Source organism: Thalassophryne amazonica, chromosome 14 (genome assembly GCF_902500255.1).
Source record: "Thalassophryne amazonica chromosome 14, fThaAma1.1, whole genome shotgun sequence".
Classification (NCBI taxonomy): Eukaryota; Metazoa; Chordata; class Actinopteri; order Batrachoidiformes; family Batrachoididae; genus Thalassophryne; species Thalassophryne amazonica.
The window spans coordinates 5,951,209-5,976,797 of NC_047116.1; the positions used below are offsets into that span (position 1 = coordinate 5,951,209).

General features: G+C 42.6%; 1 protein-coding gene across 1 annotated transcript in view; it reads left to right on the forward strand.

Moving 5' to 3' along the window:
* Positions 1-25,589, forward strand: part of cntnap5a (contactin associated protein family member 5a) — a 267,130-nt gene that overhangs the window by 187,165 nt on the left and 54,376 nt on the right. Inside the window, exon 13 of the mRNA XM_034186315.1 lies at positions 16,643-16,843. Within this exon, the coding sequence (XP_034042206.1) occupies positions 16,643-16,843 (201 nt within the window). The remainder of the gene's footprint in view (positions 1-16,642; positions 16,844-25,589) is intronic.

Sequence of the window (25,589 nt, forward strand, 5' to 3'; positions counted from 1 at the left end):
CCGTTAACAATGGAATGTCCGAATAAACTCCTCATGCCGACTTCTTCTGAAAGTTCTCTGTTCTCTGACGACTTACTGCGTCAACAGAGCCTGAAATGTGGAAGTTTTCAACTTGAAACGGCGAGACGCTGCCGCCTCGAAGCGCAGATCGCCGTCAGGCACCGTGGGCCGTCCTTACGGCGACACTACCAGACCAAAATCTCTCATCAGCCGTTAAAATTTTTACCGAAAACCAGCTGAATTTATCGAATGGTGTCCACTCAGTTGTGCCTTACAGTTTTGAAGAAATTTTTAACAAACAAAGCAGCACTCTCTGAGCCATTCCTAAACAATGAAAAAAACGACGAGAGGGTGGACGACTCCTCACTCAAAGACTGCCCACAGGCGAATGACGTAACCGACAGGCGTGAAAAAAACTCTCGCATGCCCATGAGGGTTCAAGCATGTCTGATGTAATCACACGTGATTCAAATCCATATGGTTTTTGAAAAAAATAATAAGGTCAGATACTTTTTCTAATAGACCTCGTATAGTCATTTAAACTTGTAATTTCAAAATATGTAATTGCCTTTAATGTTATCAGGACAGATTTATTTTTCGTTTTATTCTTCTCTTCAAGAGTCAAGACAGAAGTCAGACTTCCAGAGCAAGAATTTTAGCTGAGGAAGCTTCTGTGATTTGAAGCAAAACGTCCTCACGTCAAGCAACCCAGTCCAGTCGAAGATTCAAGCTTCTCTACTTATCAGGACAGAGTCATTTCTAAAATATGAATTTGAGCACAATAAGTGGAGAGCTTCTACTTGTGCAAATGTCTTTGGACTTTGATTTCGTGGACATTTTTAATGATCCGTTCATTTATTGTTAAAATATAAAATGAAACAGCTTTTTAAAATAATAAAATAGTTGCTGTTTAAAGAGCCTTTTATTTAGAAGCAGGTGATGTTCTGGTGGATTCTCGGGACCAGATGAAGGTCTCTTCTGCAGCTTTGAACTCTGGTGGTGTTGCTGAAGACACTTTTGTCCTGTTTTGAAGAGCAGAGATGTTTTCTTTCGACTGGACTTCCTGGTGTTCAGCTCATCAATGGAAGTTTGGTTGTCTGCACAGCAAATGTTCTTGATTGGGACAAATAAAAATATTTATTTAAATATAAAGAAACACTAAACAGTTTATATATAAAAAAAAGGGGGAAAAAAAACGATGGAAAAAAACGCACGAAAAAATAAGTTATTTAAAGTTGAGTTTTTGTGGTGTCTGAAAAAAAGCTGTAGCTTTATTTGGTAAAAATAAAAAAGACTGAACCATTTAGAAATTAAAGTGTCAACTCAGATCAACTGTGCTAAAAGGATAAGCTAATGTTAGCCGATCATTAAACCTTCACAGCAGTGCAGAAACATCACGTTTTACTTTTATTTTATCCTCACCTCAATAAAGCTGCAGAACTCAAACTGGGACTTCGCATATATCCAAAAAGTGGGAGATTTCGGACTGAGTGGGTTTGTTCCATCACCCCGGCTGCCTGCCTCACTCTGCACAGTGATGATGCCTGAAGGCCGGCTTCTCCGTGCGGGTCGGCCCGCTGTTGCGGTTTGATCGATATCCCACCAAGCCGTCAGTCCTCCCTCGGTTGGCGTCACTCCGAAAAGTAGCTGGAAAAAAAGCTTCTCCCCGCAGGGTGACGGGAGAATCGTTGTACTGCTGTTTTTTTAAGTTTTTTTTTTTTTTTTTTTGTGGTTCAGGCGACACAAATTCAAGATGGCGATCGCTGAACTTTTTTCAGGTTGTGGAAACAGCCAGAGTGTGACGTGGCAATCTCCACCCCCTTGCCCTTTCCGAAGCGACGCATCTGACGTCACGACGCATTGGAAACACACCAGCCTGGCGTTACGACGCATTAGGAAGCGTTAAAGCATCGCTCTGAAGCTTGCAGTGTGAAAGGCTCTTGACACTGCTTGAATAAATCGAGCTTGCCCTCTGCCGCACTGACAAGCGCAACCCTCAACCTATCAAATCGCTTGAACACAGACACACGCCATATCCGTTTGTTTTAAAATTAATTACTTTAGTTAATTAATTTGGTTTATTTGTTAAATATGTGATATTATTGATTAACTAATATTTTGCTATATTTTCCAGTATTTCTTTGTCTTTCTTTTTTACTTTTATTTTTTGATAACTCTAACATCCAAGGGGGCGAGGTTGATGACGTGAGGGGGCGTCGCCCCCTCGTGGTGCCGGGTCCACTACCACATCGTAAGTTGGTGCTATATAAATTCAAAAAATTTGAATTTAAGCTCATTGAAGCTGTTTTCATCTGCAGACTCTCAGCTGCAAAGTTTGTTTTTTTTTTTTCTTTTTTTTTTTTTTTTGGTGGGGGGGGGGGCAGGACAACCACACAAGTGATGGTGATTGGCTCAGGAAGAGTAAAATTTCATGGTACGCCAACCAGAGGCAGAGGTGGGAGGGAGCTCACGCATAAATACAAACACACACGCACTCGCTCACACACAAACACAGACACACATGCAGCATTAACATTTTTAAACTGGAAATTCAGACATTATTTTCCCCTCACTGAGATCAAAGGCAAGAATGTACATGTCAACGAGCATCATTTAATTTTAGACGTGATGACCAGTTGAAGTGAAATAAATATTAATTCATTCATTCATTTTCAACCGTTTATAAGGTCGGGGTCATGGTTCAGTAAATATAAAAAATTTCTAAAATATCTGTTGTGTTAGTTTGTTCTGCTGTTATAAACATAGTAATGATAGTATTTCACATAATATATTGTCTCACATTGTCCCACAGCAACATTAAAATACTCTAGTGAACAATGTTTACTGTTAATAATTTATTCTATTAAGTGTCCAATTTATTCTATTATGTGTCCATTTAATCCATTAAACATGTTTAATATTCAGTTTTATTATAAATAGTTGAACATTCAGTTGAATTTAAAGTCCCATTAAAAATTGTGTGTGGGTGTGTGTGTGTGTGTGTGGGTGTGTGGGGGGGATCAAATTCATTGATATATTTGAACTTTTTTTTTTTTTTGTAAATAATGCAATAGTTACTTTCCCTAGGAACTAATTACTTTTATAATGCTGTAACCCAGTTACAGTTTGGGAGAAGTAACTATAACAAAATTACTTTTTTAAAAAATTAACATGCCCAACACTGTATTTGACACAGTTTGGACTAAAGAAATCATCAGATGGAAGTGATTTGCTGACCCACAGCAACATGGAGAGGTGAACAGTGGATTCATGCAGGAAGCCCTCAGCCTGTGGTGATGAGATGAGATGAGATCAGTGGTGGGCACATTTCCGAAGAAGATAATGTTTTTGTTATCAGATTATCTTTTTAGATAACTTTAAAAACCATTATCGGACTAATTATCTTCCAATGAATTGTCCTCAGATAACTTTTAGACCGATAACGCAGTAAACCCAGCTGAACAAAAGCAAACATTTTTAAAATTTAAAATCAGTTGAGACCTACCTGGTAAAAGTTTCCTAACAGATGTATATAGTTCTACCCTCTGCAAACTGTAGAAGAGATAATTCCAGGAAAAATCACTCTACCTCTGCAGGCAAAGGAGAACTAGTCACAAAAAAAAAAATCATTTCCTTTAACACCATACTGATACGCTGGCAATATCACCCAAGTCATCCAGAGGCATACATTTTTAACTTATGGTTCAAATTTTAACAAAACTAATTTTGGACAAGTTATTTAAAATTACTGTCATGTCTGAAGTTTTATAAAGTAAAAATATCAGATATATGTTTTAGTTTTAAAATAATGTGCTAATTTTTAAGGTTTTGTGAGCACATGCTGAGCCCAGCAGTGCATTATGGGTAGGACAGGGTGTTCACGACAGGACAAATGCATTTCAGACACTCTGTTCAGGCTCCACGGACAGCAGCATTAAACTCTAGTACCTAAAACTCTCATGAATATATTCTCTGGGTTTATAGACGTTATTGTATTTGTGTTTGTTAAATTCCATACATCTTAAATGTAGCAGACGGATTATCTGGGATTTTGTTTTGGAAAGATTTCAAGGCCTCTACTGCCATCTACTGGCCAGTGGTGTTCATGGCAGTATTTTTTTTTTTTTACACAAATTAAGTTTAAAAACAAAACAACAACAACAAAACATTACAAGACAGCTCTGCGGTGTTTGCACATGCACAGTGCGAGCGGTTGGACACTTGTAGCTCTGCAGCAGCAGGATACCGTCACGACGGCCGACCAGAATAATATCAAACAGGTTTGATTTTCATTCGACCATACGATTGGCGATCAGGAGGTGGTCGTCAGATGTTAAACACAGCTTGTTACTCCATGTACACTACACGATGCAGGACGCACGATTAACCTGAAACTCGGTCCAAAAATTCTCTCGCACAGTGTAAAGCCAACATTTATGTGTCAACAATATTGAGTGCACGTTTTACAACATCATAAAATGTGTGCACATTCTCTCCACATGTAAAATATTTTGCGATGACACTTCCAGGGCTCCGTAAAAATGCCTGTTTTACAAATAAAAAATGGAATATTTTTACAAAAGCAGATTTATCTCAATTATCTGTAAACACCAACACACGACACATTAATGTGTTGGTTTACATAATGAATGATTGAACCAATCAGTGTTTAGCAGAGGCACATTTTACCTAGAATCTTTTGCGATCTGTCTGTGTGTGTTACAAAACCTCAGAATTGGTGTATTATTCAACATTAAAGATATATGTTATATTTAACTTTGTACAAATGACAGAATTGACATTAATGGAGTTATTCTATCAGTAATCACACAAAACCATAAGTCAAGATGCCTTTATTTTCAAGACCTCTGCCTGACCGGAGCATCGTGATTGGTAGAGTTGGCTTTGTGACTGTTTCAGGGTGCTTCAGTGCTGTAGCCGAGTAGCTTCCAGCAGGGGGCAGCATGTTCAAACATCGAAATGCTGACTCATGTTTGTGTCTTTTTGTCGCTTCCAAAAGCGATCGTGGTGTTAAACTCAAATTTAGCTTGTTAGTAGTTGCCAATGTACCAGAGACAACACTGGAATTTATCGGTTATCTGTAACTTCTGATACATTTTTGGGTGGTTTATCAGTTTGTCTTTATCAAAGATAACTTTTCAATTATCTGTTATCGAAGTAAATTTTTGATATCTGTGCCCACCACTGGATGAGATTTATTGTCATTGTCATTACATAAGTGCAACAACAACGAAATTATGTTTACCTCAGACAAAATACAGCAATTAATCCACAATTATTCAGTTTTGCCATAATAATGGCACACATCAGAATTAAAGACACACATTTGACATTGTTTATGTGCACTTAACTTGAAGCAGTCCGTCATCCCACTTGAGGTAAAGTGGGTGAAGGCTGCAGCAGGAGGGGCCCGCACCGCCCAGCTTGGGGAGTTGAAGGCTGCAGCAGTAAAAACTGCACTGCCTTCGAGGTGCAGGGAGGAAGCATGGTGAGGGGAGTGGAGAGACACAAGGGGGTGGGGTAATAGGGATGGAGGGAGGAGACATGCATCGTGCAGATGAGTTAAGTTTCTGTCCATGTGTGTGTAAAGTCTGGCATTGCTAGCAACAGCAGGCTGGAGGGGGAGTAGATAGATGAGGAGGGGGAGCCGAATCCTTCACCAAAGCCATAGATCCTTCTGGGAGAAGCAGAGCATTTGACCTTCAGGAGCCGATAAGGCTGCCATGTTGATGTTAGGCGGAGAGATACAGAATTCCATCTGTTGCACTTCTGACCATCTAGACTCCAAATTTGAAGAATATTTTCTGATCCTCAGCAGCATATTCCTTTACAATGCAGCAATATGCTCCAAGATGGCATCCATTTTGCATTTGAGTTCAAGAGTTCACGCAGTCTGAGATTACACAGCATTGCCCAACTCATTAATCATGTGGACAGATGAGGGATGAGATTTCTGGTAGCAGTCATCTTGCTAATATTCCTGTAGGTCAGGGCAGTGCACAAACCAATCAGCGCCAAACCTCCCACCATAAAAGCAAATAGAAATGAATCCTCAAAGTCTTCCACAGAGAGTGGAGCCAAGCATGCCACACTCCATTTCTCTCAGGCATCGAGAGCATAGCCCGCTGGGTAGGTTCCATCAGGGCACGCAGGGTCCCCCAGCCCAGATTTCAGTGTGTCAAAAAACAAAATGGTGTCAATAGCGTTGAGAACCAGCTGATCAATTCCATAAATCTTAATTTGAAGAATTCACAGTCTGGTGAAGCTGAGACTTTGAAAGTCAGAGCAGAGATAGAGAGCAGAAAGGAGAGGAGAGGAGAGAGGAGGAATGTGACTGTCCTTGCCGGAGTTTCAAAAAGAAATAAACATGATGGACAAATAAACAAGCGGACAACATATCAATGCTATTTGAGTGCAATTTGGACAAATAAATCATCAGATGGACATGGACTGCTGCCCCACGTCTTTGGAAACACTACAATAAAAACGTGACTCCATTTGATTTTTTTTTTTTTTTTTTTTTGGTCACATCTTTGGCTTTTGTGCTTTGCTGTTGTCTACTTTTGTTATCGTCTGGGAAATTCTTATATAAATTATTAATAGTATGATCATCATCTTAATGTGTGATTTTTTTTTGTTTTTTTTTTTAAGTCACATTAGTTGCAGGACCTCCCAAATTAGTTTTAAAAAATACAAAGAGAAATGGAAGATGTGGATCTGAAACTGGTCTCATCCAGCAGTTCCTGAGCTGCTTGTGCAGCGGTCAGATACACAGGGGTCATCACATGACCTCTGCTAAAATCATCTGAACTCCAACTTTGTTGTTTGAAAGAAACCCGAGTGTGTGTCTTTGCGTCCTGAATGGTGCTCTGTGTCCCTGCAGATGTCTTCCTAACCTGTGTGAGCACGGAGGGCGGTGTTCCCAGACGTGGCGCTCCTTCTCCTGCGAGTGCTCTGGGACGGGATACTCCGGAGCCACCTGTCACAACTGTGAGCAGCTCATCTCATTTCCTCACTTCATCTCTGCCGCACCCTGACAGCCGCTTTAATTCAGCGCTGACGTCTCGCTCCGGGCCTCCTCACCAAAAACAGCTCCACCTTAAATTGGAGCGACCTTGTTATCATAACCACACGTCTCACTGTAGAGCTTCTCACCAACTATTGATTTTTTTTTCTCTCTACGTGATCCTTAAATAGCTGCAGACTGACACATATGCACGCCGGTTTTTCCTCCAGGGTGTCAACTCCTGACACTCGGCGACACCACCTTGGTATTCAGCGCCGAGCCGGCTGTTGTGAATAAATCTGCCCTCGGAATACTGATTTAGTGTTGATATCAGGCAGACGCTCGTGTCCTTGCATGTCGGAGTCGACGTGACAGCGAAGGAGAAGCGGCTGAATTAACAGATAAGCTCCTTCAACTTTGTTCCTCAACTTCTCCTCCTCACACACCACTCGCTTTATTGAGTTTACGTTTCCCCCGCCGCCGGCGCCTTCGTTAGCGGCTGGCTGGAAGCATTTCCATCCCTTCAGTTTCAACATTCCAGTAGCTTTGTTTTAAAATTTCTTTTCCCGATTAAACAGTGAAAACAAACTGGCATTATCCTTTGTTTGGGTCACACCACGAGGACCTCAAACCTTAAAATGCACTATTAAAAAAAAAAAAAGTTTATGGGTTGTTGTGTGTGAACTTAAATTAAAGAGCCATTTCAACATGAAAATAACTTCTTTAGATCTACACATTTTAAGTATGTTGATAAGTTAAAACAAGGTGGCGGTAAAAATTGTTCAGCTTTTTGAAGGACAGTTGGACATCAGCTGACAGTGGTTATAAAATTAAGAATTTGATCACAAAACTGAAAATTAACCTGTAAATTAGTCTGACTTGAAATAAGTTATTAATCCTCAAAAAAGAGTATTTTACAAGTACACATGTCAGTAACTTGGTGTTTATTACAAGATTTATCCCTAGTTATAGTCTATCTGTGCTTTATATTGGGCCACAGTGGAAACAAGTGCATTTGTTGCTTTTTATCTTACCATCAATTTACATGATATACAAATCAAAATGTTTGGGGAAAAAATGTAGGTTTTTTGTTTGTTTAAGGACAGTTGGACATCGGCTGACAGTGGTTTTAAAATTTACAGTTTGATTGTAAAACTCAAAATGAAGCTGTAATTAGTCAGAAATAAGTGAAATAAGTCACTAATCCTCAATAAATTAAGTTTGCATGTGTGCGGTTTAGTAAGTTGGTAATATTACAAGATGTTGGTAAAAAAAAAAAAACTTAAGTTGTTAAAAAAGACAGTTGGCATCAGCTGAAGTGGTTTTACAACTAACAGTTTGATCATAAAACTGAAAATGAATCTTTAATTTAGTATAATTTCAGTGAAATTACCCTTTTCACCCATTAAGTATAATTCCTGTACCATTCAAAACCCAAACAATATTAATATTATCCCTAATTACAACCCCAAACAATAAACTTTATCTCACTTTCTACGCTCTCAAGACAATATTTCAATAACATTTGATATACATCTATATACAATATCTGTATAAGCACAGTTGACACCTACTGTCTTCCATATACATCTTTAATGAATTGTTTTGTTCCTCTTTTTAAAACAGATTAATATTTGTACTGTTTTACAGTGTTTTTGCGCTTTTTACACATTTTAATTTGACATTTTGAACACAAAATTTGAGTCAGGCTTCTCGATTTAAAACTTCTAAAATTATTGTCCTTTAAACTCAAGATGACTCTATAACTTGAAATAATTTAAATAAAAATATCAAAGCTATTTGCTTTGCATAAGTAACAACACCCTTTGGTTCAACACAAATAATTGTCAGCTTTAGGATTTTCTTTCACCAAAACATTAAATCTAGGCTTGCATCTCAAATGTGCCTTCTGGCAAATTGTAGCTGAACATTTTTTTTTTTTTTTTTTTTTAAAGAAGAAAACCTGCTCTGCTTCACTTCATCATGAAGCTGTATAACTAGTGATACAAAATACAAAACATGCACTGTGCACAATTTCTTCAGTCACAGCCATGTAGGTGCAGCAGATAAGTGAATATTTACTGAGGGATCCTTCAAATGGTGATGCAAGGACCAAAATTTTGCATGTGAACTTTCAATAGGCAGCCAAGAAGGGGTCACTTGAAGGGGTCAAAGGGGTCAAAATTAAAAATGCTTCCAATCATATTGAAAGGTATTCCATATAATTTGTCTGATCATAAAGATTCCAAAAGGTATAGTTTGGACTATCTGTGAATGAATGTTCCGGAGTTATGGGGTAAAAACATTTGTCAATTTCAATTTGCGCAGGGGTCAAAAGTTAAAGTTGCTCCAATTTGGTAAAAGTGATACAAATTATTAGTTGGGTGAATACTGTTTTATAAAGGAATAGTTTGCATCACGTATCATCCTTAGTTATCATGTTACAGGGTAGCATATGTCACATGTCATAGAATCCAATGGATGCTGATATTGTTTAAACCTTTACTTTGTAAACCAACACGCAACACAGTCAAAACTATTCCATTATAATCCTATTAGCTCAACCAGTAATTTGCACCACTTTTTTTACCAAAATTGGAGCAACTTTAACTTTGACCCCTGTACAAACTGAAATTAACCTTCTCAGTGTTCTTGCTGTTTTTACATCATAACTCCGGAACATTCATTCACAGATAGTCCAAACTATACCTTTTGGAATCTTTATGATCAGACAAATAATATGGAATACCTTTCAATATGATTGGAGCATTTTTAAATTTTGACCCCTGTGTAATACTTCAATTGACCCCTTCTTGGCCACCTATTGAAAGTTCACGTGGGTACCCGGCATTTTAAAAGAGTAATGTCTAAGGAGTATGTGTGCCAAATTTGGTGCTTGCATCACCATTTGAAGCATTTTTTTTTCAGTTATCCGCTGCACTAACAGAAGCCTGTAACTTCTTCTGGTTTGTCTGGGTGTCTTGGTGGCTTTCCTCACTCTTCTCCTTGTCGCACTGTCACTCAGTTTTTGAGAACTGTCTGTCTAACTGATGTAAATAAAGTCGAAGACATATTCAGTGACTTGGAAATGTTCATGTATCCATCCCTGACTTGTCTGAAGAAAACTGGCAGTAAAACTGCTAATTTACAGGTATTATACCAAAGTGTTAAATTACTTATGCAACCCATCATCTTGGCTTTTTATATTTTTAATTAATTTATATCAAGTTGTAGAGATTTACTTTCAGTTTGAGTTCATGGATGATCATTTAGAAATTTTAATATCAAAAAGCCTGACTTGATATTTGTATTAAAAATGGCACAAACTAATTAAAATGTGCCAGGAACTGCAACTCCAGCTCTAAATTGTTCGACAGATTCATTCCACAGACTGATATGCACAAACTTTTCCTTGTTAGTTTTTAAAATGTAAAGTCATAAAACTGCAGGTGAAACTCTCAGTATTTTGTGTGATGAATACCTTCACATGTGTAGCCTTTATACCTGCAGGAACTCACAAATCCACAATGTTTAGTACCTGTGGGGGGGTGAATACGCACAAAGAAAAAAGAAAACCCTGAAAAATCAGGTGTGACTTGAGCAAAATTCTGCCAGAAGGCTAATTATTTGCACGCAGGTCTACTTCTGCCCTCTGTCAGTGATCAGCGGACCGAGGTGGCGCCAGCGGAGAGGAACAGAATAAAAATGAAGCTGGATTCTGGACGCCTGAACCATGGGGCGGCGATCCCTGAAGGAATAACTGATTCCTGTTGACTGTGTGTTTTCTCCTTCCAGCCATCTACGAGCCGTCCTGCGAGGCCTACAAGCTGATTGGCAGCTCCTCTGGCTTCTACTCCATTGATCCAGATGGGAGCGGCCCCCTGGGGCCCACACAAGTCTACTGCAACATGACAGGTGAGATCAGTGCAGTCCACCAGTTGTCACCTTTACTCTCTCACAGGTCTGCTGGAAAGCTGAACAGCAAGGAGTTCACTCACTTACACATCACGCCGCATCGATTGCCACCTCTGACAGTCGACTGTCCACAAAGAAATCATTACGGCCGCTCGCGCCAGAACTTAAATTCCTTCTGTGTGGAAGCATGTTTTTTTAACACTTTGAACTGTGAGGGGCACACAAAAGGAGAATTTCAGTGATACATTGCCAGAGCACACATGGGAGACCTCGCCCTCGATTTGATCTTTGCCCAGCACTAAATCCTTCTCTGTTCCACTGTGAAGCTGCGTCACTGCTGAGAAACACTGTTTCTCCAATCACAGCCACAGAAGCCTTTAACTCCTTCGCACTTGTCTGTAGCCCGTGAGCCAGTATTCAGGTTTGACCTAATCGGTACCACTTACGGGGACTAAAGACACTTACAGTCCAGCCTCAGTTCAAGATTTCAAGATTCGGTTTATTGTCATTCCACCAAGTACACACATACACTGAATGAAATGAAAACTCATTTCTCATCAACTCCTTTCTTGCAGTGTATTAAAATAAAATAAATAAGTAAAAGCTGCGCTAAAAATCCGAAGTAAGTAATAAAATATTAGACAAAGTAAGCAAGCATTAAAATCACACGTGCCACGGTCACACGTTCATTAACCACAATCACTGTTCAGTGTATTTTTGTCCATAATAATCATAAAGTGCTTTAAGTGATTTTTGACAGGTGAACAACTGTCAAACAGTGCTATGGGATAGACGTTAGCTTTGTAAATGGAAGGGACACTGGAATCTATTTACCAGCCGGACAGCTTGTGGAAAGAAGCTGTTTATCATTCTGCTGGTTTTGCAGCCGTTGCTCCTGTACCGCTTCCCAGTGCTCCTGTGTACCATGACCTACACAAAATGTATGGTGGCCATCCAGGGTTGCAGCTGTAGCCACATAGGGTCAAAATTAAAAATCTACCAGTCATTTTGAAAAGTACACCACAATATTTGTCTGATCATAAAGATTCCAAAAAAGGTGTAGTTTGGACTGTCTATGACTGAATGTTTTGGAGTTATGGGGTAAAAATGGTGATCAAGGTCCATTTCAGTTTGTACAAGAGACAAAAGTTAATGTTGCTCCAATTTTGGTAAAAAAAACAAAAAAAACAAAAAAAGACAGATGAAAATTATTGGTTGAGCAAATACAATTAATAAATGGAATAGTTTTGACTGTGCTGAATGTTTGGTCTCCGAAGTAAAGGTCAAACAAGGTCAATGTCCATTGGACTCTGACATGTGACATATGTTACATGTCATAACTTGATAACTAAACATGACACATGGTGCAAACTATTCATTTTTAAAACACTATTAACTGAACCAATAATTTGCATCACATTTTACCAAAACTGGAGCAACTTTAATTTTTGACCCCTGTACAAACTGAAACTGACCATCACCATTTTTGCTGTTTTTACCCCATGCCTCTAAAACATTCAGTCATAGCTAGTCCAAACTACACCTTTTTGGATCTTCATCATCAGACAAATAATGTGGTATATGTTTCAAAATGATTGAAACAATTTTCAGTGTTGACACTGATCCCAACCTGGCTACAGCTGTCATCCTGGGATGGCTACCATACATGTTATGTAGGTCATAGTACACTCAGGATGGATTGTAAGTGGTGTTTAGTCCCCTGAAGTGGTAACGGAAGCATGCTTGGCCCATGGACTACTGCATGTCTAGGTGGCTTCCCTCACGCGTCTCCTTCTTGCACTTAGTTTTTGAGACATACCCACTCCAGACAGATTTTCCAAACAGTATCACAATGTTTGTATTGCTTCATGATTGATAGTCACAGTGAGGTCCACCCTGGACAGGCTGCCAAGCCACAAAGACACCCAATAGTCCACTGACCAAGCAGGTTACCGTCTTACTGACTGTACACCCGAACCGTTTGTGCTGCATTAGATGTGGGTTTTGCAAAACCTGTGTATGTGACACTTTACTTTGGACACTCAGCAGTTTACAGGAACAAAGCAGCTTCTGTGGGCCGTTTGCACAAATTTGCACACAACATGAAACATCTTTGTTCATATTCATTCAAACCTGAGCAGGATTTGCACAGAACCTGGAGGGAGCAGAACGTGGCATCTGCATTTTACAAGAATTTAATTTATCAGGATCATCAGCGTTGTGCAGCCGCCTTCGTGTCATTCTGACCTTTGACAAATTGACCTTTAATTACGGCGCCTCAATGTGAGCTCGTGACAACAGTCATTGAGGTATCAGCACTGACAGCCGTTTGATCCGTGCCATGTTCTCGGTGAAGTGTTGACACCGCGGAGACAGCATCCATCAGCGAGCTGTCAAAACGTCCACCGCCGCACTGTCCTTTGCAGAGGCCATTGTCCCCATGACGTCACGGCTCAGGCGAGTGCTGCCGTCTGGCTCTGCTTCATCCTCCAGCCTCACAAATCCTCGGCACAGACGCCTCAGCCTGACCTCAATTAAGAAATCTATTAGAGATGTAAATACAGCGGCCTGGGATGTGAGTAATCGGCTGGCAGAGAGGGATTTCCTCCTCAGCTCTGTAAATATGAAACCTCTGAATGCATAATGAAGGTGGGAGGGTCTCACCTCAATTTAAAGCATTAAACTCTCACCTCCATTTTTCTGGGGGATTCAGACTCACTCGGATCAGTCTGCACTCCAGCTGCATCTTATTATGTTCACATTGATTGATCTCTTAATTGCTTTAGCGCTGACTCAAATAATTGTCTAATGTGATAAAAAGTCAAAAAGTGTTAAAGTGACCCCGCACGCTGGCGCTCAGCGGCTTCTTGGACTCGGAGATCAGACGTGTACCTGCATGTGGTCAAAGTCACAGAAGAGCTTAGGGAGTCATAAGGTCAAAGGTCAGTGCTCTCTCCACTGTGGAGGCGTTCAGCACAGCTCCAGCAAACAGCAAACAGCCATCGTTCACCGCGGCACCTTCTCACCATGAAAATAAAGTGTGTGTGTTCTCTATCCTGTGTCACACTCACCCGTGTTCTCACATCCAGATCGACACACACACACACCTGCGCTCTCACATAGAGATCGACACACACAGGCCCGCGCTCTCACATCCCGATCGACAAACACATGCCTGCGCTCTCACATCCACATCGACACACACGCTCCCGTGCTCTCACATCCAGATCGACACACACACACTCCCGTGCTCTCACATCCAGATCGACACACACACACGCTCCTGCGCTCTCACATCCAGATCGACAAACACATGCCCGCGCTCTCACATCCACATCGACACACACGCTCCTGTGCTCTCACATCCAGATCGACACACACAGGCCCGCGCTCTCACATCCCGATCGACAAACACATGCCTGCGCTCTCACATCCACATCGACACACACGCTCCCGTGCTCTCACATCCAGATCGACACACACACACTCCCGTGCTCTCACATCCAGATCGACACACACACACGCTCCTGCGCTCTCACATCCAGATCGACACACACAGGCCCGCGCTCTCACATCCCGATCGACAAACACATGCCTGCGCTCTCACATCCACATCGACACACACGCTCCCGTGCTCTCACATCCAGATCGACACACACACACACCTGCGCTCTCACATAGAGATCGACACACACAGGCCCGCGCTCTCACATCCCGATCGACAAACACATGCCTGCGCTCTCACATCCACATCGACACACACGCTCCCGTGCTCTCACATCCAGATCGACACACACACACTCCCGTGCTCTCACATCCAGATCGACACACACACACGCTCCTGCGCTCTCACATCCAGATCGACAAACACATGCCCGCGCTCTCACATCCACATCGACACACATGCTCCTGTGCTCTCACATCCAGATCGACACACACACACACACTCCCACGCTCTCACATCCAGATCGACACACACACACACACGCTCCCGCGCTCTCACATCCAGATCGACACACACACGCCCCCGCGCTCTCACATGCAGATCGATACACATACCAACGCTCTCACATCCAGATCGACACGCACACACACACACACACGCCCACGCTCTCACATCCAAATCGACACACACACACACGCCCGTACTCTCACATCCACATGGACACACACACACGCCCGTGCTCTCACATCCAGATCAACACACACACACACACACACGCCCACGCTCTCACATCCAGATCGACACACACACACACGCCCGTACTCTCACATCCACATGGACACACACACACGCCCACGCTCTCACATCCAGATCAACACACACACACGCCCACACTCTCACATCCACATGGACACACACACGCCCGTGCTCTCACATGCAGATCAACACACACACACGCGGCTGTGCTCTCACATCCAGATCGACACACACACACACGCCCGTACTCTCACATCCACATGGACACACACACACGCCCACGCTCTCACATCCAGATCAACACACACACACGCCCACACTCTCACATCCACATGGACACACACACGCCCGTGCTCTCACATGCAGATCAACACACACACACACGCCCGTGCTCTCACATGCAGATCGACACACACACCAACGCTCTCACATCCAGATCGACATGCACACACACACACGCGCCCACACTCTCACATCCAGATCGACACACACACGCCCACACTCTCACATCCACATGGACACACACACCCGCGCTCTCACATCCAGATCAACACACACACACGCCCGCACTCTCACATCCACATGGACACACACACACACACACACACACACACACACACACACACACACACACGCCCGCGCTCTCACATCCACATGGACACACACACACACACACACACACACGCCAGCGCTCTCACATGCAGATCAACACACACACACGCCCACGCTCTCACATGCAGATCGACACACACACACGCCCACACTCTCACATCCACATGGACACACACACGCCCGTGCTCTCACATGCAGATCAACACACACACACACGCCCGTGCTCTCACATGCAGATCGACACACACACCAACGCTCTCACATCCAGATCGACATGCACACACACACACGCGCCCACACTCTCACATCCAGATCGACACACACACGCCCACACTCTCACATCCACATGGACACACACACCCGCGCTCTCACATCCAGATCAACACACACACACGCCCGCACTCTCACATCCACATGGACACACACACACACACACACACACACACACACACACACACACACACACACACACACGCCCGCGCTCTCACATCCACATGGACACACACACACACACACACACACACGCCAGCGCTCTCACATGCAGATCAACACACACACACGCCCACGCTCTCACATGCAGATCGACACACACAAGCCCGCACTCTCACATCCACATGGACACACACACACGCGCGCGGCTGCGCTCTCACATCCAGATCAAAACACACACACACACGCGGCTGCGCTCTCACATCCAGATTGACACACACACACGCCCGCGCTCTTTCACATGCAGATGTTTGTTTTATTTATTTCTTTACTCTTTTCACAATCCAGTGAGAAGTGAAGGCTTCTGAGTTTTGTGTTTGTTTGTGTTGACTGAGGCTGTGGACGGTGACCTGATGCTAACAGGCTAACATGTACACTCTGCTGTTTTCGGGGTTTAGAGGAGAAGGTGTGGACAGTCGTATCCCACAACGTCATGACACCCATCAGAGTCCAGGGCTCGTCCGTCCAGAATCCTCACATTATGAAGTTTAACTACAGCGCCTCGGGTGAGCAGCTCCATGCCATCATCACCAGCTCGGAACAGTGCCAACAGCAAGTGGTTTACAACTGCAGGAAGTCCCGCCTCTTCAACACCAGAGGTAATTCTGTCCATTCAGGCATGTGAGCTACCTTCACCACCACCACCGGCGCTGCTGTGGTTTCAACAGCATGTCTTTGTTTTTATCCAAACGTTCATCTTCATATGAAGCCCACCTGGAAGAAGATAAAGTTGCAGTTCCTTGATTGGCCACTGGAGGCTGGCTCAAAAAGCCAGCAGGTTCCCATTCAAGTCCATGTTAAAATGTCCAACTTTCGAACAGAAATAAACATGCTTTGTCATGGTAGGCGCTTGGTGGTGAGGAAGATCATGGATGGTGGACGCGGAGATGACTGAACAGGCCAGTGTTGACGCACACTGTTTTTGACAGGCAAACGTTTTGGTCTCTATAAATAGTTTCCATGACAACTGTACTGTACTGGGGTATAATCATGGGCATGGTCACTTTGAGTGACAGCAGCTCAGCTGAGTGTCTCCGCCTCTTGCAGCGTCTTTAGCTCATAGTCTACTTGATGCGTCTGCTAGCTGTTGTGGACATTATGTCTGATTTTTTTTGGAGCATTTTATTGCAAACACCTGGAATAATCCAGTTTGTTGTGGTGAAAGACGTCAGCTGTAATATTCACGCTGAGTCAAATTATTTGTCATAATTAATGTTGTATACTAAGCATTGGCCTCTACTGGTGGTTGGCTCTCACTGCGGTATTGTATCACTTCCTGTTCCAGAGCACAGCGGTGTTTTTCTGTATCTGTTAGCTGTTTAATCTGCGCAGTTAGATTGATCTAGTTATCTAGATTACGATTTGTTTCCCAGTGTAATCTTTACGTGCCTTAACTAAAGCACTCCCTCTGCTGAATCACCTCTAAATTATTTACACATTATTCACTTTGCGTGTTTTTAGAAATCTGCTAGCTTAGCGTAGCTACTAGCTCTTAGCCGATTTAGCATGGCGGCTTCTCCTGTCTCTCCCGCACTTTTCTGCTCTGGGTGTGAAATGTTTAGTTATTCCTCGGCCTCCTTTAGCAGTAACGGTACTTGTAATAAGTGTAGCTTATTCGTAGCTTTGGAGGCCAGGCTGGGCGAATTGGAGACTCGGCTCCGCACCGTGGAAAATTCTACAGCTAGCCAGGCCCCTGTAGTCGGCGCGGACCAAGGTAGCTTAGCCGCCGTTAGTTACCCCCTGGCAGATCCCGAGCAGCCGGGAAAGCAGGCCGACTGGGTGACTGTGAGGAGGAAGCGTAGTCCTAAACAGAAGCCCCGTGTACACCGCCAACCCGTTCACATTTCTAACCGTTTTTCCCCACTCGACGACACACCCGCCGAGGATCAAACTCTGGTTATTGGCGACTCTGTTTTGCGAAATGTGAAGTTAGCGACACCAGCAACCATAGTCAATTGTCTTCCGGGGGCCAGAGCAGGCGACACTGAAGGAAATTTGAAACTGCTGGCTAAGGCTAAGCGTAAATTTGGTAAGATTGTAATTCACGTCGGCAGTAATGACACCCGGTTACGCCAATCGGAGGTCACTAAAATTAACATTAAATCGGTGTGTAACTTTGCAAAAACAATGTCGGACTCTGTAGTTTTCTCTGGGCCCCTCCCCAATCAGACCGGGAGTGACATGTTTAGCCGCATGTTCTCCTTGAATTGCTGGCTGTCTGAGTGGTGTCCAAAAAATGAGGTGGGCTTCATAGATAATTGGCAAAGCTTCTGGGGAAAACCTGGTCTTGTTAGGAGAGACGGCATCCATCCCACTTTGGATGGAGCAGCTCTCATTTCTAGAAATCTGGCCAATTTTCTTAAATCCTCCAAACCGTGACTATCCAGGGTTGGGACCAGGAAGCAGAGTTGTAGTCTTACACACCTCTCTGCAGCTTCTCTCCCCCTGCCATCCCCTCATTACCCCATCCCCGTAGAGACGGTGCCTGCTCCCAGACTACCAATAACCAGCAAAAATCTATTTAAGCATAAAAATTCAAAAAGAAAAAATAATATAGCACCTTCAACTGCACCACAGACTAAAACAGTTAAATGTGGTCTATTAAACATTAGGTCTCTCTCTTCTAAGTCCCTGTTGGTAAATGATATAATAATTGATCAACATATTGATTTATTCTGCCTTACAGAAACCTGGTTACAGCAGGATGAATATGTTAGTTTAAATGAGTCAACACCCCCGAGTCACACTAACTGTCAGAATGCTCGTAGAACGGGCCGAGGCGGAGGATTAGCAGCAATCTTCCATTCCAGCTTATTAATTAATCAAAAACCCAGACAGAGCTTTAATTCATTTGAAAGCTTGACTCTTAGTCTTGTCCATCCAAATTGGAAGTCCCAAAAACCAGTTTTATTTGTTATTATCTATCGTCCACCTGGTCGTTACTGTGAGTTTCTCTGTGAATTTTCAGACCTTTTGTCTGACTTAGTGCTTAGCTCAGATAAGATAATTATAGTGGGCGATTTTAACATCCACACAGATGCTGAGAATGACAGCCTCAACACTGCATTTAATCTATTATTAGACTCTATTGGCTTTGCTCAAAAAGTAAATGAGTCCACCCACCACTTTAATCATATCTTAGATCTTGTTCTGACTTATGGTATGGAAATAGAAGACTTAACAGTATTCCCTGAAAACTCCCTTCTGTCTGATCATTTCTTAATAACATTTACATTTACTCTGATGGACTACCCAGCAGTGGGGAATAAGTTTCATTACACTAGAAGTCTTTCAGAAAGCGCTGTAACTAGGTTTAAGGATATGATTCCTTCTTTATGTTCTCTAATGCCATATACCAACACAGTGCAGAGTAGCTACCTAAACTCTGTAAGTGAGATAGAGTATCTCGTCAATAGTTTTACATCCTCATTGAAGACAACTTTGGATGCTGTAGCTCCTCTAAAAAAGAGAGCCTTAAATCAGAAGTGCCTGACTCCGTGGTATAACTCACAAACTCATAGCTTAAAGCAGATAACCCGTAAGTTGGAGAGGAAATGGCGTCTCACTAATTTAGAAGATCTTCACTTAGCCTGGAAAAAGAGTCTGTTGCTCTATAAAAAAGCCCTCCGTAAAGCTAGGACATCTTTCTACTCATCACTAATTGAAGAAAATAAGAACAACCCCAGGTTTCTTTTCAGCACTGTAGCCAGGCTGACAAAGAGTCAGAGCTCTATTGAGCTGAGTATTCCATTAACTTTAACTAGTAATGACTTCATGACTTTCTTTGCTAACAAAATTTTAACTATTAGAGAAAAAATTACTCATAACCATCCCAAAGACGTATCGTTATCTTTGGCTGCTTTCAGTGATGCCGGTATTTGGTTAGACTCTTTCTCTCCGATTGTTCTGTCTGAGTTATTTTCATTAGTTACTTCATCCAAACCATCAACATGTTTATTAGACCCCATTCCTACCAGGCTGCTCAAGGAAGCCCTACCATTATTTAATGCTTCGATCTTAAATATGATCAATCTATCTTTGTTAGTTGGCTATGTACCACAGGCTTTTAAGGTGGCAGTAATTAAACCATTACTTAAAAAGCCATCACTTGACCCAGCTATCTTAGCTAATTATAGGCCAATCTCCAACCTTCCTTTTCTCTCAAAAATTCTTGAAAGGGTAGTTGTAAAACAGCTAACTGATCATCTGCAGAGGAATGGTCTATTTGAAGAGTTTCAGCCAGGTTTTAGAATTCATCATAGTACAGAAACAGCTTTAGTGAAGGTTACAAATGATCTTCTTATGGCCTCGGACAGTGGACTCATTTCTGTGCTTGTTCTGTTAGACCTCAGTGCTGCTTTTGATACTGTTGACCATAAAATTTTCTTACAGAGATTAGAGCATGCCATAGGTATTAAAGGCACTGCGCTGTGGTGGTTTGAATCATATTTGTCTAATAGATTACAATTTGTTCATGTAAATGGGGAATCTTCTTCACAGACTAAAGTTAATTATGGAGTTCCACAAGGTTCTGTGCTAGGACCAATTTTATTCACTTTATACATGCTTCCCTTAGGCAGTATTATTAGACGGTATTGCTTAAATTTTCATTGTTACGCAGATGATACCCAGCTTTATCTATCCATGAAGCCAGAGGACACACACCAATTAGCTAAACTGCAGGATTGTCTTACAGACATAAAGATATGGATGACCTCTAATTTCCTGCTTTTAAACTCAGATAAAACTGAAGTTATTGTACTTGGCCCCACAAATCTTAGAAACATGGTGTCTAACCAGATCCTTACTCTGGATGGCATTACCCTGACCTCTAGTAATACTGTGAGAAATCTTGGAGTAATTTTTGATCAGGATATGTCATTCAAAGCGCATATTAAACAAATATGTAGGACTGCTTTTTTGCATTTACGCAATATCTCTAAAATCAGAAAGGTCTTGTCTCAGAGTGATGCTGAAAAACTAATTCATGCATTTATTTCCTCTAGGCTGGACTATTGTAATTCATTATTATCAGGTTGTCCTAAAAGTTCCCTAAAAAGCCTTCAGTTAATTCAAAATGCTGCAGCTAGAGTACTGACGGGGACTAGAAGGAGAGAGCATATCTCACCCATATTGGCCTCTCTTCATTGGCTTCCTGTTAATTCTAGAATAGAATTTAAAATTCTTCTTCTTACTTATAAGGTTTTGAATAATCAGGTCCCATCTTATCTTAGGGACTTCGTAGTACCATATCACCCCAATAGAGCGCTTCGCTCTCAGACTGCAGGCTTACTTGTAGTTCCTAGGGTTTGTAAGAGTAGAATGGGAGGCAGAGCCTTCAGCTTTCAGGCTCCTCTCCTGTGGAACCAGCTCCCAATTCAGATCAGGGAGACAGACACCCTCTCTACTTTTAAGATTAGGCTTAAAACTTTCCTTTTTGCTAAAGCTTATAGTTAGGGCTGGATCAGGTGACCCTGAACCATCCCTTAGTTATGCTGCTATAGACTTAGACTGCTGGGGGGTTCCCATGATGCACTGAGTGTTTCTTTCTCTTTTTGCTCTGTATGCACCACTCTGCATTTAATCATTAGTGATTGATCTCTGCTCCCCTCCACAGCATGTCTTTTTCCTGGTTCTCTCCCTCAGCCCTAACCAGTCCCAGCAGAAGACTGCCCCTCCCTGAGCCTGGTTCTGCTGGAGGTTTCTTCCTGTTAAAAGGGAGTTTTTCCTTCCCACTGTAGCCATGTGCTTGGTCACAGGGGGTCGTTTTGACCGTTGGGGTTTTACATAATTATTGTATGGCCTTGCCTTACAATATAAAGCGCCTTGGGGCAACTGTTTGTTGTGATTTGGCGCTATATAAAAAAATTGATTGATTGATTGATTGATTAGCCCCTTTAGCAGCCATCTTTAGCCTGGTTCCTTAGGTCCATTCAGCATATGATTACTGAGATAATAAGCGGCTCATTGGTTTTAATCTCAACAACAAAGCAAATTGTTGGGAGAACTGCTGCACCGTTCCCAGGATTTAATAAACACCTGATCCAAGGTTAGCCTGTTAGCTGGTTTGGATGCGATGATAGAGGTGTGTTCAGGCTTTTGTTGTCACACAATGAGCCACTCATGCTCCACCCCTTTATGCATTAATGAGGTCATCGTGCCACTGCTGTTACTGCGGTGATGCCCAGATACGGGGTTCATATCGCCTGTTCCAAGTCTCTATAGAAACCTTACGGGTGACATCCACAGACTTTGTCCAGGATATAAACTGTCTGTTATAGTGTTCTTCCTGTTCCCCCTCAAGACAGATATCGGAATTCACTGAACGGTTTCTCCAGACTACTTGAATATGTATGTCATGCAATTTGGAAAATTCCAATGGCTCCAGGGATTCAGTTCCACTGGCAAAAATTCCAGTGTGCTGAGAAATATACCTCCCAAAATACCTGTGTGACTACAAGATGCTGAAAACAGTCCAAGTAACATCAGTTAAATCTCTAAAGTCGGGGTCAGCAAACTGTGTGCGACAATAAACATTCCTATAAGTCATTTTTCAGTCACCTCTTTACGGGTTATTTTTCTCTGAATAAGGTATTTTCATCATCTCGGCCCAATTGCTTTGCTCGCCAAACCCCAGTCTGACCCCAGTGGATGAGGATCCGGCCTCCCTGTGTCCTGCATTGTTATTCCCACGCTGTCGCTGCAATAAGTTGAAAGGCAATCTCCCGTCTTTTTCTCCTTGAATGCGTCTTGAATTGCTCTGGGAGCCTTCGGTGTCCTGCACATCACACATGTGCTCCCAAAATCATGAAACATTCATGAAGTCCTGAATTCCAGCGTTCCCCTGGTGCCTCACGAGCACAAACAAACAAGTTCATTATTGCACCAGATCAAAGGCAGACAGAGACGGGCTGTTTTATCGCCCCACCGACACTTTCGGCTGCAGCCTCATTTGTTTGGCGGATACTTTTCTTGCTCGAACGCGGAAATCAGCAGTGGGAAAAAGGTCAACGTCTGTCAGTCTGCGGCGCATCCCTCTTTCCCAGCAAATCCCTCTTTCCCAGCAAATCCCTCTTTCCCAGCAAACACGCAGCAGTGTATTCTAATTAATTCTTGAGTATAATTTCATCAAGTTGACTTTAGTAATCGTGCTAATTTAAGGAGCAAAAAGAGCCGCAGCTGTTTGAAGCCAACTGTTGGCATGTGCCAGCGAGTTTTGAAGTTCTGATCCAGAAGCTCGGCTTATTAAGACACACGCTGACACCCAGATGTTCACTCATTAAATGTCATTATAAAACAGTGGGACACTTTCAAGTGTGGTCTAATTTGTATTCTTACTTTAATTAAAAGCTTTGTTCAGTCATTAATAAGTGTGATTGAGAATGCAGAACATTAAATGTTTCCTCAGAGGAAACACGCCGGCTTTTAACCCAATTTGGGGACCTACAGTGTCACAGTACTTGTGTACAACAAACACGCTCTGACGCTGCTGTCCCCAAAATGTCAGAATGCTCTGGTTGCAGTAATACAACAGAACAAAAAAATGTCTCTTTGTAAGATATAAGTTCTATATAGGCTCTGAGGCTCACTGGTGCCAGTTCGTATCCCTGGTTACCACAGTGGGAAGCAGATGATAGTCACGGACTCCCCCCAGAGAGGATGCCAGCCCATCACAGGTTACCTCCCCAGTCAATGTCAGTACCCATTTAAAGCTGGATGGACTGAGGCAATCCAGATGACGTGTCCTATCCAATGATCAGAAATTGAACCCAGGTCGACATAGTGGTTAGTCAACTCCTGATCCTAATGAGCAAACCGCTCTGAGGCAGTGATTTATTCCCACTGGTCCTGAAATGGGACAGCTGAGAGCCAACCCTGATCCCAGAACCAACAACAACATACAAGCATTGTGATGGGGAGTCAGGGTTGGGTATCGAGAACCAATTCTTTTCGGGTATCTTATCGGTCCTTCAGAGCAGCCGTTGTTTTTGAGGGTATTTGTCAGGAAAATGATCATTCCTCTATGTTGATTACAGACCCTGCAGCGGGTTTGTAATCAACTGTTTCTGCAGCGTGACTCCACTTTGAAGCCTGAACCAATGAAGCCATGCTTCAATCTGCTGGCTCGTTGGTTCTTTGATTCGCTGCTCGTCAGAAGCGGCAAGTCTGCTTCTTAACCCCTCTCAAAGCCATTAAAATATGTTAATCGTGACTCACTTTTGTGTGGATTAAAGTCACTAACTGGGACTTTTCTCTTGCTGCAGTGAAGAATCAAGAAACGAGAATCATCCTCCGTTCCGTTGGCACAGCTCCAAACGCTGTGCAGCTCTCTGCTGAGACAGAGTCCAGTCGGAATGAATAACTTCAAAAGGAATTGCCGCTTTAAATAAAATGACACCTCTTTCCAAACACTGTAATACAGACAAGAAACTACAATCGACTGAAATGGTTTTTTCCTCCCAAAATGAGACGTCCTTTATGAATTACATCCTGACGCGCAGCACAGCCAGCTACAAGAGCTCAGCTCAGACATACGGAAAGATATTCATGCCAATAATGTCTGAAAGGAAATGCTTTTGACAGAAACTACAGATTGTTTATTTTTATTTATGTCCAGAGATCAAGGATCCACCATGTAGAGTTTATTATGTCCAGAGTTTAAGAATCCAGTGACCAATTTCACATTTATCTACTTTAAGACTCAATAAAATGTTGCTGACATAGAAAAACTGTAAAGCCTACTTTTAGTTGTTGTTGTTCATTCGGCTGCTTCCGGTTTTGTTCGGGGTCGCCACAGCGGATACAGCCAGAGCCGCATTGGTATTTGGCACAAACACACACAGCCGCTGGCCAAAGAGGTCTCCCATTAAAGTACCAACCAGATCCTGCTCTGCTTAGCTTCTGAGATCTGACGGGATCAGGCTGACACAGAGCAGACCAGCTGCTCGTAAAGCCTACTTTTAGTACACAGAAAATTCACAAGTGGTATCGATACGGTAATCGATAAGGAATCGGATCGTTAAACGGAATCAATATTGATAAAATCTTATCAATACCATCCTAGTCTACATATTGGTCCTCTAACTCCATATCGCAGTGAGCTAGCTGTGGTGCAAGTTACTGAGATCATACACCACAATGCATTTTGCAGTCATGACGCAGTCGTTTGTTCAAAGGAGATGCGCTTCCACTGCGGTTAGAGGCAGATGGTTTGGGATGCACCTCATTTGTTGGTAATAAGGAACTGGAAGTCACAGATTGAATCATGTTGTCATGATTTTCAGGCAGCGGTTCATGTGGGCAAAGTGTGACTCTTCAGTGCCTGGTTTAATGAGGATTGGATGC